Genomic DNA, 18,776 nt, shown 5'->3' on the forward strand with positions numbered 1-18,776 from the left:
CTAGTACCAAAAAGTTAAAACTCCCATCTGCAATTTATATAATAAAATATCGATACTTGGCGTCCTTGTATTGATACAGTATTGCCATGGCAAATATCACGATACTATGCTGTATCAATTTTTTCCTCCACCCCTACTTTAAAGCAGGTGCAAAATATTTAGCTTACAAAAATGAAACGAACATGAAACGAACATCACCAAATACTTTGGAAAAAAAATTTGTAATGGATGAGCGTAGAATCATTAATTTCTTTTGATGTGCCATTTGCCAGTGAGTAAACAGTGCATACGCTGAAGTTACACATAAAATTAACTGTTTTGAATGAACAAAACCAATTTGCACCTCAAAACAGGGCCAGTTTAACCAACAAACAATGCCTTTACTTTGAAGCTTAACAAACTATGTGTCATTTTGGGCTACAAAGCAGCTCTATTCGGCCCTTCTTTATACCCCAGATGCCATTTACAAACCCATCCTTCCCTCTGTAACCTTACTGAAGGGATGCACTGTGATCCACAGGTAGAGGAGGAGGAGGAGGAGGAGGAGGAGGTTGGTCCAGCATGTGGTGGCAGTTACTTCCTAAACCCCTCCAGTTCCTTGCATGGTAAGGATCAGGCAGTGTAACTTTCTGAACTGTCCCTGTATGTGTTTACAGCCTCCCCCTCTTGTCCTGGGACAGTTTACAAGAGGAAATATGCCTGAACAGGCGCAACACAGAGCGGACTGTGGGAGGTCCCTACCCAGAGGAAAACCTGTTTTTCTCAACCCTGATTGGAGCACCAGGGCGTGTAGGAGGGAGAAGTCCTATGATTTGATGCTGTGACTGGTGGGTTTCTTCTGCAGGAGGAAGTGGGTATTAAAATACCCAAACCTCAGAGCCTGGGGGTGGCAATCTCTGGCTGGCAGTAAAAACATCAACAACTCTTTGACGTAAACAATGAACCCACCGGAACATCTTAAATAGTCTGCACAGAACCAGGGAACATGAAAAAGACCTGTTGAGGAAAGAACATAAGGCCCACTGGCCAAGAACATGGTCAAATGTGTTCCATTATTTATCTACTATCAGGTAGAAAACAGTGTACAGTATGTCCAAAATATGCAGTAATCATTCAATCATCATGAGCCTACTTTTCATCTCTTACAATTGAGAAAAAAAACATATTATAATTCATCAGTGACTAAGGTGGCATTTTCCAGTTACTTGTTTTATCTGACCAACAGTACAAAACTCAAAAAAAAATTTAATTTTAATAACTAAGAAAAGCATCAAGTTCTCAGATTCGGGAAGCTAGATCCTTCAAATGGCTTCCAGCGTGTCAGTGAATAGAGCTTAAAGTACTGCTGCTCGTAAAAATCTCTCAGTAAAAATAATCAAACTATTATCAAAATAGTTACCAATTAATTTTCTGTTGCTTGACCAATCGTTAATAGTAAACACAAAAATAGGAAAATTAGCTAAAATATGTGCAGAGATTTTAAGTATGATGCTCGTGTTTTTCTCCTATTAGCCATGGACCCACAGCCTAATGGGATTAAATCAACCAGTTTGCTTAACGCTCAGGTCCAAATGACACATTGCTGAAATTTGGGAGACATGAGCGAGCTTTTGCAACTTTCGTTTACCCATAACACACCTCTCTGCGTAGACATGCAGAGATATATGGAGATCTGAACCGGGTTAAAAACAAAAACAGGAAAAGAAAAGTAAGGCCAGGAAGTGCGATCTATGGTAACTTTCTGTACAAAATACAAGTAAAACCTTGAGAATAAAGTAACACAGCTGAGACCGTTTCATTTTGACAAATAGGAAGGATAAAATGCGAATTCTTGAAAAATAATAACTTCCGCAAACAGGAGATTATGCCCACTCATCAAATATTAAAAGCCAAACCAGTGAGCCAAAAGCCATTTGTTCACAAGATACAAATGTGTGCTGGTTGAAAAAAAATAACACGTTGAAGGAACCATGGGAATTTTTTGCCAGTCTGCTTCTGGATTCCTTTTACCACCAAGGCCACACTCTCAACAACTAGCTGTGGCCACAAAGCAACCTCAGACAGACAGACAGACTATAGGACAGACCTAGAAACAAAAAAAGTAACGATACACAGACTGCTTCTCACCGTGTTTGACCTCAGTCAGCTATTTTTGCACAGGTCCGCATCTTTTTATGTGCTCAGCCCTGTTTGTCAGTGTCACACACACTGAAGCGTCAAAAGTGAAAGCCATGGCTAAAGTAAGCGCTGCTGACAGAGGGGAAAAAAACAACATGTTTGGTAGCCCTAGGGATAGTGAAAAAGGAAGCATGTTGTTGTGTGTGCATGCGTGCTTAACCTGCCTGCCAACTTGCATTTGAGTGTATATGTGCATCCGTGCCCAGACCGCTGAATATTGTGCAATCTGTCGTTAAACTAACATAGCCTCTGCCTGGGGAGAAAGGGCCCCTGAAAATGATTGAGGCATGTGGTCAGAAGCGAGAGGTATGAGGGATGGGGAGAAAGACGGACAAAGGGAGTGAAAAACAGAGAGGCACGATGCAGCACCAACACGCAGCACACACTTTGGTTCCAAAACACTTCCGACTGTCAATATAAAAGCAGCTTGCCATTGGTGATGCGACCTGTATCTGCTCAACCCACAACACCTCCATCTAGGCCATCTCTTTTCCCCTTCCTCTTCCCGTGCGAGCATGAGACAAAAATGCAGCAAGACATCAGGTGTTGCTATGGCAACAGAGGACAGCACAAGTGAGAATAATATGGTCGGACGCCATGGTGAATGAAAAACAACAAAACAGAAGACAATAAACATTAGTACAGTCTAGATCAGCTAGCAGACGCCTTCAGCTCTAGAAAACCCCACCGTTCCTGACTCAAAAGAGGTAATGGCCACCAGTCCAAAGGATGGCCACCACGGTTACAAAGCAGGCAATGGGCAGGTATTGCTATCGTTATATACCCACTTTTCACTGTAAGGGTTTTTCGTTTTTACACTTTTATTTTGAACAACTTTTATTTAATGATGCAAAAGATCCTGGCAGTCCATGTGGACCATGGGCAATTTATACGGGTTTCTGCTGTTTACCCCAAGAATAGAACAAACCTCGGCCTGATCCAAATTCTCCTCCAAAGCCATCAATCAAGTTAAACATTTCCATTCAGTGTTTCATAGTTTTGAAGTGGACAGCAGAAACACGCCAAACTCTATCAACTATGGGCCACAGCCAGTCTCCAGGAGGTAAGCTGGTGTGGGTCAAATGTTGGTAAGAGTTGTGATTTCCTTAAACACACAAACCTACCTCTTTCCTCCGGCAAGTATTGCACTTCTCTACGGCTGGATCCTACATTTCCCACAACTTACCTCGGTAGCGTCTGTCATTCAGTCCTGCTTGCCTGGTTATGCTGCATTCACGTCATATCATGTAAGTGGAAGAGATGGGAAAGCTTCCGATGTTTACGACTTGTTCACGTCACACCTCACAACTTTCATATTAAGAGGCACTGAGTTGGATATATCAGAATATTCAGAAATGTCTGAGTTTCTGAGTCATAATTACAACTTGGTACTGACTTGAACGCTATTAGCCAAAATCACCATAACTCCTACATGACATTTATGTCCATATCTTTCAAACTCCATAACCCCAGTTTACACAGCAGGCATCCTCTAGGATGGTCTCGAAGGGCAAGCTGAGAGAACCCCGGTGTTACCTTATTTCTCTCAGACTTTAGAAAGCTCCCTCCAGAGACCATCCAACTGTTCTCACAGGCTGAGTCACACATACGATGTAAACTGATCTTAAAGTGTAAAAGAATAGCCTTGCCTACTGTTTTGCATATGTGCAAAACTTTCAGAATCTGAATCCAGATGTTTCCCTGAAGTCTCTCTGAGAGGATGCATGATAGCAGAAAGAAGAAATCAGTACAGTATGAAGTGCGATGTTAAGGGTTGGGTAAGTTGACAGTTGCTAACATGACATTTCTATTGCTATGTACTGAGCAGTGTGGAAGTGGTGGAAAGAAGAAGTACCAGCTGCTATGATGGACTAAGCTCAAATTATTTCAACCTTGCACCACATGACTGTTCATGTGGCTATTTTTCCCTCTTGCGTGGCCACGGAAAATGTGAGTGAATATATTGGTGGCTTTGTGACACTTGCTGAGCATGACGCTGACGCCCCGGTGGCCAAAAGCACTGTAACTTTAAGCCGTGTTCAAATAACCGTAGTGAATAACAGCTCATTTATAAAGTACAGGTACAGAACCTTATCCACCAGGTGATGGTTCTGGAACGTACGCACAACGTGGGCATCACCAGCTACAGCTTGGACGTTTACAGTAATCAATAACTTGGAGGGGGATCAATCATGCAGATGTGAGTTTATGGGATCATCTACAGCGGCCCCAACAACTCCACATGTGAACACCGGAACTCTCGGGTTTAATAATTCGCGATTCTATCTTCTTGACGCCTGTGCAGAAGAGGGGATTGTGCAAGTTAACTTGGCAGGCAGTCCGCAGGCCGACATCTGGAGAGCATTACGTCTGCAGGAGACGTGAAGCCAGGCTCGGTGCACGGCTTACCCCTGGATATCAAACTACGTCTCATTAACGGTGTTTTTTCCACGTCACAGGCCACAGCCTGTTTCTTTTTTGCGATTTTACGAAAACCGATATAAGGCATCATGATGTACCTAACACTCACAGGAGAAGGCCGTGCAGTTGCAGCAAGTAGGTTAGTGAAGGTAGTGTTGGATAAAACAGGTCTCTGGGCCAAAATAACCTTGTATACACTGCTGGAACATGTTTGTTATTGATATTTTAAGGAAATCTCCAGCGGTAGATTAGCACAGGAATGCAGCAGAGGAGCAAATTGTTGCACTGTAGCCTACCACCGCCGGCTTGCGTTGAGTGAGTAGGTGGGTTGTTTAAACGTCTCACCAATGGGGAATCATATAGAGACAGAGAGAATAGCAGAAACAAATGATTGACTGAATACCTATAACGGGTTGCCTAGCCTTTCAAAGACGACTAACAACATCCAAGTGCAAGAAGGTGCTCGCAAAACATCTGTAGCTCTGCTCAAAAACCGTAGCAAGTCTCTCTCTCCAGGCTGGAAACCCCGCACAGCACGGCGGGTTGCAACCGTAAACGCGGCTGAACCGTTAATTTACCGCTGCCATGTCCACAAACACGCGTTTCACAAACCTTACCTGCAATCGCTCCGACGCGGGTTGCCACATATTAGCAGAATCAAAGGTTCTCCGTCTGTACTACAGCTTGTTCTCTTTCAGTAGTCCCGGTTCACATCTGTTCGCTTTCACGGCTTGCCTCTCTGTCCTCCTTCAATCTCTGGACTGGTCGGTAATGAAGGATGTGTTGCTCCGCCTGGCTGTAGTTATCAGACTTGCCAGCAGGTGGAGGTACCTGCTCTCTGCGTCTGGTCGGCTGTTGGTGCTGCGTTCAGGAGCTTAGGAAATCGAGGCTTCGATCAGAGAGTTGATATAGACGTCTGCAGCTATGCCAATAGCTCACTGTTTAGATACTGTGGGAATTTTTTTTATTGTTTTATTTCAAAACGTTTCAGCATTTCCATTACGGGTTAAGCCTGACCATATTGTTATTATTTAGGCTTCAAGACATAAACGTTACATTTTAGAAGTTTGACAGACATATTTATAGGATTCCTGTGAATATAAGATTATGCATGCTGTTTTGTCCCACATACAATCACATTTTCAATTTTCAAGATTTCTCATGTTATAAGTTTCTTAAATCAACAATAACACATTGTAAAGCTACACTAATCAATATTCTTATATTAACAATTGGCTAATGACTAGTAGGATGTGAAAGAGTCACTCGTGAAGCCACAGAAAATTGCCACCTGGCTCTGCAGCTCCCTTTGCTACAGAGGGGTTTAGCATATTTTGGCTAATTGTTCTGGTTTTATGGCCCATAATTTACTGTTTTGGTTCACCTTGACTGCTATCATTAACACAGTTTTCATCAGCTAACGTTACCTGCCTTGCACCGGTAACGACACAGTCGGTTTGTGACTAGCTGGTGACATAGTGTAGCATTTACCTGCTAAAGAGCCACATATTTCCTTCATTCAGTTTCAATGACTAGACCCGACTTAAAGGGAGAGTAAATTTTGGACTTGCAGAATTATATTGGACAGAAAGAAGTTTCCTAATGCTTGCTGGATGTTAAAATAAATGTTTAGTAACACATTCAGCATAACAACTTTATAAGGTGATTTCAGTGTTGTATTTGCAGCTTGGCCCTCCCGCAAAGTGGCCAAAAACTCAATGAATGCTGCTTAAAGTGAAACGTATTTTATATCCTATTAGTCACTTTAAGCAAAAGACAGCATTTTCTAGTGACACAACTCCGGCTACTGTGACAGAAAATTAGCTGCTAAAGCAACTGAGTAGATAATAATCTCCAACTGACAATTTCTGGTAAATAATTTAACTTTTAAAAAATGAATGATTTCTTTAGCTGGACAAAAAAGGTACCCGTAATGATATTTAGCACCATCATTAAGAGGATTTTAAGGCCTCAGTAGTCATCCAGACCAGAGTCCAAAGCCAGCCAGTGCAGGAATGCAGTTAAAATGGAAATGATCATATAAAAGCCTAACATAAATGGCATGGCATTATTTCAGTGGCTGGTGGCAATAAAAATGTGGTTAGTTTAAATCTTCTATTCTCATAATTCCCAAGTTTCACAAAGGCAGCTAAGGACAAAGTCTATGGTGAAATGCCGCAGTCATGCCCACACATTTTGATCTTTTTAAGCTTCTCAAAAACAAGTTGTTACAAAAACACTGAGTCCGCCTGACCGTCCTGAGCTGAGATTGGTTTGGTATAACCTTGTTATTCTGAAAGTGAGGTCTGGGAATCCACAGAAGCATAATCTATTATTTTGTGGAAAATGTTAAATTAATTTTACTTCTGCCAAAATGTTGTACATATTCTACTGTTTTTTTTTCTTAAAAGTGATAGTTTTGTAATGAAACCACACAAATGTTTCTAGCCCAGTGAGAGAATCTCAGTTTATCACAGTGGAGGCCTTGAATGAGACGGAGAATCTCTGAAATAGACAATGTGTTTTGGGACCTGTGTCAAGCCCAAACAGACCCTCCATGGCACACAGAGGACAAAGGTCAAAAACAAGGCCTCAAAAGAAGACCATAAGCAAAGCTGAGAGGCATCAATGACATCTGGTGCTGCAATGTGTGTGTATGTGCGTGTTTGTGTACACACATAATATATGTAGGTGTGTTGAGCAACATGACTCCGGAGTCGTTGTCTGTATTTAGAGATGTTTACATGGGGAACATCTGGATAAAGCCTGAGGTCACTGAGGGTGTTCACAATACTAACACTCCATAAAAGGTCTTTCCCACGCCACGACAGTTCAGTCTGGTGGGTATGACCTTGTAAAAGTGTAGAAAAACAGACGCTGTGCAGAATTAGCTTTTTCTTTTTCTAGTTTTTTTTACACCTTTAAAAACAACAACAACAAAAAAAATACAGGATCCATGTTCTCAAAATAATTTAATCATTTCAGCCCAAAACATATTGCAGCATGTCATTGTGTCATCTAATCATGGCTGAGTTAAGGGAAAACTCCAATGTATTTCAAGCATGCTGTTTTTTCCCATAAATGTGCCAGGTGAGGCTTTATGGGTCATGCTAACTTTGCTCTCGCCACCTCCATTGCAGAGATTTGGGAAAACGAGGACTAGCATGTATCAGGGCAAACTGCGGGAGCCTCCTACAGCTTTCCAAATAAACAGCATTTTTACATGAACCATTATAAAGCTTGTCTCTGAGTTTGACTGAAAGTAAACACAGGAAGTAGCCGCCTGAAACGGCCAATATGGCTAACTGCATCTGAAATATGGCAGATTGGGAAAAAAATGGAATTATCCTTTAAGGTAACCAACTACTCATTTGGTTAAATTCACCTGCTGTACACATTTCCCCATCATACTAAAATGCAAGACACACTCAAATAAATAGTGATTTAAATTTGGCTGATGTTGTCTCACTTACACCCACTTACACGGAAAGTATTCAGACCCCTTTAAATTTTTCACTCTTTGTTTCATTGCAGCCATTTTCCAAAAATCAAAAAAGTTCATTTTATTTCTCAGTAATGTACACTCAGCACCCCATCTTGACAGAAAAAAACAGAAATGTAGAAATTTTTGCAAATTTATTAAAAAGAAAAACTGAAATATCACATGGTCATAAGTATTCAGACCCTTTGCCGTGACACTCATATTTAACTCAGGTGCTGTCTATTTCTTCTGATCATCCTTGAGATGGTTCTACACCTTCATTTGAGTCCAGCTGTGTTTGATTATACTGATTGGACTTGATTAGGAAAGCCACACACCTGTCTATATAAGACCTTACAGCTCACAGTGCATGTCAGAGCAAATGAGAATCATGAGGTCAAAGGAACTGCCTGAAGAGCTCAGAGACAGAATTGTGGCAAGGCACAGATCTGGCCAAGGTTACAAAAAAATTTCTGCTGCACTTAAGGTTCCTAAGAGCACAGTGGCCTCCATAATCCTCAAATGGAAGACGTTTGGGACGACCAGAACCCTTCCTAGAGCTGGCCGTCCGGCCAAACTGAGCTATCGGGGGAGAAGAGCCTTGGTGAGAGAGGTAAAGAAGAACCCAAAGGTCACTGTGGCTGAGCTCCAGAGATGCAGTCGGGAGATGGGAGAAAGTTGTAGTAAGTCAACCATCACTGCAGCAATCCACCAGTCGGGGCTTTATGGCAGAGTGGCCCGACGGAAGCCTCTCCTCAGTGCAAGACACATGAAAGCCCGCATGGAGTTTGCTAAAAAACACCTGAAGGACTCCAAGATGGTGATAAATAAGATCCTCTGGTCTGATGAGACCAAGATAGAACTTTTTGGCCTTAATTCTAAGCGGTATGTGTGGAGAAAACCAGGCACTGCTCATCACCTGTCCAATACAGTCTCAACAGTGAAGCATGGTGGTGGCAGCATCATGCTGTGTTTTTTTTTTTTTTTTTTTTTCAGCTGCAGGGACAGGACGACTGGTTGCAATCGAGGGAAAGATGAATGCAGCCAAGTACAGGGATATCCTGAGTGCTCTGGACCTCAGACTGGGCCGAAGGTTTACCTTCCAACAAGACAATGACCCTAAGCACACCGCTAAAATAACGAAGGAGTGGCTTCACAACAACTCCGTGGCTGTTCTTGAATGGCCCAGCCAGAGCCCTGACTTAAACCCAATTGAGCATCTCTGGAGAGACCTGAAAATGGCTGTCCACCAACGTTTACCATCCAACCTGACAGAACTGGAGAGGATCTGCAAGGAGGAATGGCAGAGGATACCCAAATCCAGATGTGAAAAACTTGTTGCATCTTTCCCAAAACGACTCATGGCTGTATTAGATCAAACGGGTGCTTCTACTAAATACTGAGCAAATGGTCTGAATACTTATGACCATGTGATATTTCAGTTTTTCTTTTTTAATAAATTTGCAAAAATTTCTACATTTCTGTTTTTTTTCTGTCAAGATGGGGTGCTGAGTGTACATTACTGAGAAATAAAATGAACTTTTTTGATTTTTGGAAAATGGCTGCAATGAAACAAAGAGTGAAAAATTTAAAGGGGTCTGAATACTTTGAGTACCCACTGTAAATTGGTGTAGTACTGTTTTGACGATTTTGATTGGAACTCGGTATCAAACCTAAATATTCTTTTTATACCTACTGAAATGTGTCCATAACAACAGATATTGAAGCACGTCAAGTAGCAAACATTGTCACCAAATGTCCAGTCAGATTTCTATTCTTGTTAACTTATTCTTTTATCAGACCGTACTGGATTTAAATCTTTGTGCGTGGCAAATGTTTTTTCCCTGCATTTATATAACAGGAATTCACACGAGACACCAGGTGTGTACTGTAGATTATGTTCACTTGAATCTTTATTGTTTACATCATTCAACATATACGTAATAGGTGTGTTTAAAATTAGAGAAAAAATCTGAAGGATTAGCTGAGCCTATTGGTAAAACATTGCTTGACCTTGAGAGGAACAACACAGCTGCACACACAGGGGTTTTTCCATTGGCAGGACACAGAAGCACATATATTCTGGAGTAAATATCATCCTTCTCAGTTTCCTCTTCCTCCTCCTCCCTCTTCTCTACCCTATAAAGCCAGCAAGAGGCCACTCCAGCAACTCTCATCCAGAAGCTATTCAACACAGGCAACACTAGAGGTGAATTTGTACACTGGCATAAACAGGTACACTGAGTAAAACCAACTATTTTTCTGTGCATTGAGAAATATACCTACCTATTATCCTAAATATCACTGAAATACATACAGTAGGATGGTAGGGTCACAGTACTCCAGTAAACCCACTTTCTTTACTATTCATACACCACTGAGAAACTTGCATGTAAAGAACAGGACAATATGTATTTTAAAAAGAAAAATCCTGTGACTAGTATTTTATACATGTGTGTATTTGATCTGCTAACCACAAATTACCCAAAGAAAATATTTAGCACAATCTTGACAATGCAATGCAAACTTCAATTAAAAAAAACAACCAACAACCAAGTACAAAGGAATTTGAAATAATGCAGAGAGAACATCAAATCTAACCATGCACAAAGTAAGGCAACCTACTGCAGATTTTATTTTTAGATATAGAAAAAGATACAGCGTATGCACCAAGAGGAGTGCACCTATTTCTACAACACCTGTGAGGACTGCACCATTTGCTGAGTTTACACTTAGAAATTTAGGATCCTGGGTTGCTGGCCCCACTGACAGACAGTCTGGTGCAGACTAAAGTCATCACTCTTGTACAGCAGAGGTTACTAGTAGTGTCGCCCATTATCAATAACTTATAAGTAATGCAAAGTATGCTGTTATGCTACAATAAAGCATTATTGTGGACTTTGACAGGAAAATAGATGTATCAAATTCCAGATTTGTTCTTGAGTATGTTTTGGATTTTTTTTCTCCACTATACATTCAATTTTATTTTGCTGTTATTTCTCTTTCTTAAGAAATACATTAAGATTCATACTGACTTTCTGTGTGTACATGTGTGGTTGTATGTGTACAGCTTGTGACGTGCTGGGATGGTTGTGTTTTACAAATCCTTTGTCTTGATGAGTGTAACCAAAGGCTTGTCATCGGGACTGTAATCTTCATAGGCGATTGGAGTGGCATCGTACATGGCAGGCCTGGACTTCTTGCCAAATCTAATAAGAAAGAGTAAACACCAACAAGTGCATCAATGTTAAATCGTCAGTAACAGTTTAGCAGTGGAACCCATCCTTGTTGTAACATTTATTCCTTGAAACTTACTAGTCGCTATTTAAAAGTACTTTTTTATTAGTTACTAGTAACTATTTCCGTTTTACTAGTAACAACTGATTAGATACTAGTACTTAATCTTTAGTTACTAACAAAGTTAATTACAATTCATTTACAAAATTACAATTTTTTAATTACTAGTAACTTATCCATTAGTTACTAGTAACTATTTTTTAGTTACTAGTAACTGTTCCAAAAGATACTGGTAATATTTTAATTCTTACCAGTAAATTTTCCTTGGTTACTAGTCATTCATTAATTACTAGTAAAATGGCTTGTTGACCGGTAAGAATGGAATAGTTAATAGTAACTAAAAAATAAGCACTAGTATCTAAATTATAGATACTAGAAAATATTCATTAGTTACTAGTAACTAATGAAGTTACTAGTAACTAATGAATAGGTGATATGTGCAATTAGTGACAAGTAAGTAAAAAGAGTTAGGAGTATGTGGACCCTGAGCTGAAATTGTTTTGTCAACTGGTAAACCGACTATCTGTTATAATGGGGGAGTTCCCTTTTAAAACGCTAAACTAATTCCCAAGCAGCTTCATTAAATACAGCAAAAGTGCTGACTACTTACATAAAGCTTTTTAGTGACAGAAAATACAAAACTGTGATATCTGAGGAATAAGACAAATTAACCTACCACAACATTTCTGTAACACTCCTTTGTAAGTCAATCAACACATGTAAATCCTGTCACTGACCTGGCGTGGCGGATGGAGGCGATGGCGTTGCTGAACTCGCTGTCGATGCTGCGGCAGTTGTAGAACTCCTGGTAGGCGTGGCGTGACGAGCCCTGGTACTCGATGCGGCTAATGCGGCAGATGCCCACAATGAGGATGATGAGCATGAGGACGAAGGCCACACACAGTGCTCCGATAATGATATAGAGGGAGTGGCGGGGCATGTTGGTCAGGGTGTCCTCAGTGTGTGCTGGCTTCCACTGCAGGTCTGACGCACGCGCGCGCGCACGCACACACACACACACACACACACACACACACACACATATATAGCTTTCCACAGGTCAAACGTTAGATTAATAGCTGAACAGAAGTTTTTTGGTAGGCTGACTCACGGATCTCACAGCTGGGACCCACCCACCCAGGTAGACAGTGACAGGTGAAGCCATTTGATTGGTCAATGCAGGTGCCTCCATGGTGACAAGGGTTGCTCTCGCACTCGTTGACGTCGACCTCACACTTATCCCCTGAGTGGACAGGTAAGGTTGTGTTCAATAATAACTCGAGCAACAAAGCCTAGAGCAGAAACTGAGGCTTACAGGTCCCAGCTTTCTAACTCCTAATGCAGTTATTTTTAAACCCAGACCCATAAATTTTGGGCTTTTGCATTTATTTGATAGGAACAGCTGAACAGAGACAGGCTATACCAAGACAGCTAACAGGCACCACTTTAATTTTATTCTTTATTAAGCTTGAATGTGTGTGGTTGTGCAGCCTGTTAAATGCAACATTTACCATACCCTTTAGCCATATAACCATGTCATGTAAATCATACCAATAGGGAGCTAGTCTACTGCTATTCAGGCCGATCATGATAACAGCGCTCACCCAGGTATCCAGGTGGGCAGGCACAGGAAACGTTGACTCCTGTGCTCTCACAGTGGCCTCCATTCTGGCAGCGCATCTTCAGACATGGATCCTTGTAGATTTCACAGTGTCTGCCTGCACACACACACACACACACACACACGATAGTCTATGGAGCATTAAAACTACTTTACAAATGTGTGCCTGCATCTAAAAATAATCGCAGACTCACTCATATACACGTTTACACATACATACCTTCAAACTGTGGTGTGCAGACACACTCATAGGCATTGATGAGATCCCTACAGGTGGCATAGTTCTGGCAGGGGGCGGACAGACACTCATTGTATTCCTCTTCACAGTACAAGCCATGGTAACCTTAATGGGACACACAAATGGGTACAGTATATAAAGATATAAGAATCAAGCATGTGATTTTGCTGCATTGCTGATGCACTGAGATGATGATGAAGGGGCAGTACAGGATAACACTACTGTAGTGCTCTTAAAAAAGCATCTGCAGGTAACCAACTATACAATCTCAAGCAGCAAAAAAGAAATGAGGATGATGGCAGAGCACAACAGAGCCATAGAGAGGAGCAGGCACCGGGAAGATGGGGGAAAAAACTGCAGGAGGAGCAAAGCTTGAGACTCAAGCATGAGAAGGAGGTGGAGGGGTTCAAAGAAGACATCAAAAAATTGAGTCTGTCCTCCAGATCGTTTCCAGCTGAGCCCCTGGATGAGTCAACTAACACTGACAAAACCAAAAAGGAGCTCATAAGGGACTCAAAAGAGTTGAAAAGTCGTGATGCGGCTAAAAACGGCTGACATCCACAACACAGAACAGGAGGAAGTCAGGCTTCAGTTTATGGAGAGAGTCTCCAAGGACTTGTAAAAAAGCTGGTAAAAAAAGGCAGAAAGCCGAAAAAAAGGCCCTTGAGCAGGAGATGGAAGCAAGGTCGTCTGTGTGGAGGTGACTGAAGAAGTCTGTCACTCCAAAACACTGCGGCAAATACAATAAGCAAGAGGAGAAGCAGGACCAGGAGTGAGACAGAAACACACAAACAACAAAACACCCACACACTCAGGCTGTAATAGGCCTTAGATTTTCAAGACTCTTCTTATTACTCAAAATTGGGCTAAAATACATATCCATTTACATTTTTTTTTTATTATTATTTAACTGTCCATGTATGTGGACACCATGCAACAAAGGAGTAAAATGCCACACATGACACACATGTTTTATAAGTCTTTATTTAAGCTCAATAGTTGAAAATTAATAATTAATAAAACACGTATTTTAGGAACAAATAGAGGATTTTCATACTGTTGTGTTATTAACACTGTTTGCTGAGTTATTGAGAGGGAAAAAGCATGTTCCTTCACACATATAAATAACAGGGAATATTATATATATACTTAATAATATGTAGATTTGCAAAAACTGCTTAATGTGAAAGTATAAAATATTTTCACACATTTGATTTGTGAAAAGTGAAACACTTATACAACTGATATAAATCCATTGTATGTACTACAAATACGAGCAATAAGAATTATAAATGAGGCAGATTCAAGGGAGCATATTAACCAACCTTATCTACTCTATAAAGACTGTCTAGTTTCCATTCAGTTACAAACACATACAGCAGGTTTGTCATGACAGAAAGTCAGCACTTCATTTCTTAGTGAGTAAATTTAATGCTACTACTATACTATACACTATACTATACGTAGATCTTCACCGTAATTCTCAAATCTGCATGTGTTGTACCAGCTGGTGCTGCTATGGGGCTTGCATGTCAATAGAACAACCACATTCATGACAATTTAAATTTAAGTTAAGTTTTCCTTCTCTGTGCATGTGTATATAAGCTTTATATCTGCAAACAGATGGAAAGTGTACATGTGTGTGTATGAATGCTATTGGCAAGCATCATGAATACTGCAGGTGATTAGAACTGAACAGCAGCTTATATAAGCACTTCGGCCACCACCTGATCTGGATTTCACCTCCAAACATCCTAGCTGGCAGGTCAAAGCTAATTGCAAATCACGTAGTAATTTAATTGGTGCCTTTAGATCTGCCTAGATACAAATACAACACCAGTCAGCTACAGATATCAATCAATTAAACAATTATTAATTGTCGAAAAAAGTGTATGAAAAAGCCCAGTGTTCTACCACTGAGTTTCAATAGGATGGGGCATAAGGTCAAATGACGTGCAGTGTACTGTGTTTTCCATTGGATGGCAGCTGTGTACTGAAGCAGAATGAGCCTGCAACATCTGGTCAGTCCATGAGTAATAGACAATCAATTACTCTTCTGTTTCTCCACTAATATTTAAAAGCTAAAAAGAAGAATACAAAGTGCAATGTGCATGCAGGTAAAAGAGACTATGGCTGCAGTCTGTGGGATATTTATGTAGATACACAACTTTAGAAACACAGTTAAAGACTGGAGGATAGAGTGAATGTCAGAATATGTTTTGTAAGTCTGTGTATGTTTGTCTAGATGTGTATTAATAATCCCCCAATAAAATTGGCCTCACTGTGTATTTAAATCTTGTAATGTATGTATATGCACTCATCTAACGTTTGATGTACCTTCACACACTTGCTCACACTCCCAGGAGAACCACTACACTTCACAGAGATGTTCTACCATCTACAACTGAGAACCAAAATCACCAGAGGATCAATGTCCCTTCAGTCCTTACATGACTAGTCTGGTTTTATTAGCTCTGCTCCAAATTTAAAATTCTCAGTTGGTTCCTTGTGATGACAAAATTTCACAAAAAAAACCTCCCCGTGTGTTTGGGGAAGGAGAGAGGAAGACTTAATGAGGAGCCCGGTCAGAGGCTCTAGGGTCCTCTTTGTGAAATGCCAGTGAAATGTCAAGTGCCTTTCCAAGACGCTGGGCTGGCTGGTGGGCTGGCAGCCTCTCATGTGAGCTGGATTACAGGAAACTGGAGGAGGGATCCTTCTACATATCAGCTCCCCAGCAGCCTTCTTTCAAACAGCCAGCAGGCATTCACACACTCATACACGGCAGGCCAGCACACAAACTACTATATTCATGCATTCACACAGACACACATAAATACAAACATTCACACACACGCTCATACCTCAGACACCAGTTGGCATACTGATGAGGTGGAGAGAAGGTCAATTTTGGTCCAAAACATTGTGCGTGTGTGTGTGTGTGGGTGTGTGTGTGTGTGTGTGTGTGTGAGAGAGAGAGAGAGAGAGAGAGAGAGAGAGAGAGAGAGAGAGAGAGAGATCACTGTAATGTGTAATGTAATAATGATTCTAATTGCAAATCACCAATTTCACCAATCCCATTAGACAGGGCCATCTGAGTGGAGACATTTTATTGGATGGCAGCATCTGCTCAACCAGAATAGTCACAGACACAGACAATGGATTGGGAGCTATACACACACACACACACACACTTACACACACTTGTAAGGCAGCTGCTTCACCATGGCAACCAGACAACAGAGGATGACAGGAAAATTAGGTGAGGTAAACGGCAGGAAGATGAAAGAAAAAATGAAAGAAATGTAAAATAAGAAAAAAATAATAAGACAGCAGAGAAGAAAATGGAAGATAACTGAATAATTGGAAAGCAATGGAAGCTTGCTCTGCAAGCCAGGATACAGCAAGAGTGAAAGGATTTGAACAAACACGAAGAACATGACTTATGGAGGGATTATCAACTCAAGCAATAACTCCTACAGTTCAAATATTTAGGAAAGAGTTTTCTGAGGTTTGAAAAAAACTCAACTTCAAAACTCATACATTATTCCAAATCCAAACCAATAAGCAATTCATGAGAGGCGAAACTTCCAAGATATATGTATATGTATATATAACCAGATGTTAAAGCTGGTTAAAGCTATGACTGCGTGCTGTAGAGAAGTAACTGTAGAGGCTGCTGGTAGAGGAGAATGAATGGGAGCATCAAATAAGAGATTAAGATCATGGCTGTCTCATACACATTTGACTGACAGATGGTATAAACAGAGAGCAGAAGGGGCAAAATGTCAAATTATGTTTATGGGCCACTGAGAAAGTCATCTATCTCACCATCCCAGCAAGGTAATTGCAAGACAATGAATAATGATAAGTCATCATTCCACTCAATTGAGTTCATCACAGGGGCATCAGTGCCAGCGCCAGGTCATCCCGTCTAAAAATAACTCATCATTCAGCCACACGATATTTACTGCTACTTTGAGTCGGAGCCAGGGCTAAAAGTCACCTACTTTTTCACTAAGCTTTTATGCTGGTTGCAGACTTAGAGCGGTGATAGATTCAAAATAAAATTCAGAAGGTATCTTAGCCATGGATGGATTTTTGAATGGGCATATTGGGCACAGGTCCAGAGGGTCTGAGGGCTCACGTGGCCCCAAAGCAAGACCTCCTGTGACTTTATATCAAGGGCAAATTTTTTAGCTCCTGATCTTTTAATATTGAGTACCAAATATTGAGTCTGAGCAGATGTTTTTTCTCCTTGATAGAATTTTAACTTGCATCACAGATTTCCTTTGACGGTTTTCTATAATATGTTCTTATATGTTATATGTGTTGTAGTATGTTATAGTATTTTGTATGACATTTGTGGAAAGGAGTGTCAGGATGGATCAGCGGTGGCAGGAAGCTTTGGGAAAGGTTTTAACAGCCTCTCATATCTAGCCTGGAACAAAATACACTAGCTGTATCTTGACAATAAGTTCGGATTCTATTCTAATAACTTAAAACGAAGTGAGCTGTCCCCCCTCTACCTGCTTTTGGCTAAATCTGGTTCTTGGTGACAACAGCACCATGACATCAGCAGCACCCTAAGAAAGCTAAAAGCCTATTAAAAGCATCAGTCACTGAGAGGGCTGACACTGCAGCTCACCTGGGACGCACAGACATCTGTAGCTGTTTCCCACGCTGCGGCAGACCCCATGGGCGCAGGGGTTTAGGGCACAGAAGTCCACCAGCTGGGCACATGTAGGGCCTGTGAAGCCTGCTGTGCAGCTACAGCCAAACCCCAGGGGTCCAGGGCCCTGGGCATAGCATGTCCCATTATTGTGACAGGGGCTGGAGGCACATGGGTCCACCTTCTGCTCACATGTAGCACCCTGGTAGCCTGCAAGAGGGGTAAGGTAGAGACAAGAGTGAGAAATGGTAGGAAAGAGAAGGAAAATCATGGAAAACTGACTCAAATATGTCTGTACCTACAATGCAACTTAGTCCTCATATGCCTGTAAGAAAACAGAAGCTGTGGAAAGTTGGCTACCAGTACCTTTAATATTATTTACATTAACAACATTTCAGCACAAAGCTGAGGTGCAAGTGCAGGCAGACTGCCAATTTTCTGCAGGCAAAATTCAGATGAAACTCTTCTTAAGTTTGGTCATTCAAATGAACCTACTTGCAACAAGGTGCACAGAGTGGCACAGCAGTGTTGTACTTATGCAAATCAGGGTGTGCAGTGAAATATGTGACATCTGTTCTGCATGAAATTGTACCTACTCCTCTGCCCACTAAGACCACTGGAAATGGAAATAAGCTAACATAGATATTGTTGTGGGTTTAGTTGTTAGAGGCACACACAAAGACCTGTAGATTTAAGTGTAAGGAGTGGTTTTCTCTTCTGTACTTAAATTTAGAAAAAGATTTACACATACACACACACACACACACACATATATATATACACATATCAAAATGTGATTTTTAATGCCTTTAAGGTAGAGCCTGTATTTAATGATGCCTTATTATGTAGTGTTTCAAACAAGCTTGCACAA

At 41.0% G+C, this 18,776-nt stretch overlaps 2 protein-coding genes across 2 annotated transcripts in view; both read right to left on the bottom strand.

The window, feature by feature from the left end:
- Nucleotides 1-5,373, bottom strand: part of pid1 (phosphotyrosine interaction domain containing 1) — a 30,698-nt gene extending 25,325 nt beyond the window's left edge. The window contains exon 1 of the mRNA XM_038693635.1: nt 5,217-5,373. Within this exon, the coding sequence (XP_038549563.1) occupies nt 5,217-5,246 (30 nt within the window). The 5' untranslated portion in view covers nt 5,247-5,373. The remainder of the gene's footprint in view (nt 1-5,216) is intronic.
- A 4,572-nt stretch (nt 5,374-9,945) lies between these two features.
- dner (delta/notch-like EGF repeat containing) overlaps nt 9,946-18,776 on the bottom strand; it is a 57,060-nt gene continuing 48,229 nt past the window's right edge. Inside the window, exons 8-13 of the mRNA XM_038693188.1 lie at nt 17,882-18,115; nt 13,219-13,341; nt 12,982-13,095; nt 12,489-12,620; nt 12,115-12,361; nt 9,946-11,289 (exon numbers count right to left, since the gene is read on the bottom strand). Coding sequence (XP_038549116.1) covers nt 11,178-11,289; nt 12,115-12,361; nt 12,489-12,620; nt 12,982-13,095; nt 13,219-13,341; nt 17,882-18,115 — 962 coding nt within the window. The 3' untranslated portion in view covers nt 9,946-11,177. The remainder of the gene's footprint in view (nt 11,290-12,114; nt 12,362-12,488; nt 12,621-12,981; nt 13,096-13,218; nt 13,342-17,881; nt 18,116-18,776) is intronic.

The sequence above is a fragment of the Micropterus salmoides genome, unplaced genomic scaffold (assembly GCF_014851395.1).
Source record: "Micropterus salmoides isolate LMB-PRFRI ecotype aquatic unplaced genomic scaffold, ASM1485139v1 Ms_hic_scaffold_3, whole genome shotgun sequence".
NCBI classification, from domain to species: domain Eukaryota; kingdom Metazoa; phylum Chordata; class Actinopteri; order Centrarchiformes; family Centrarchidae; genus Micropterus; species Micropterus salmoides.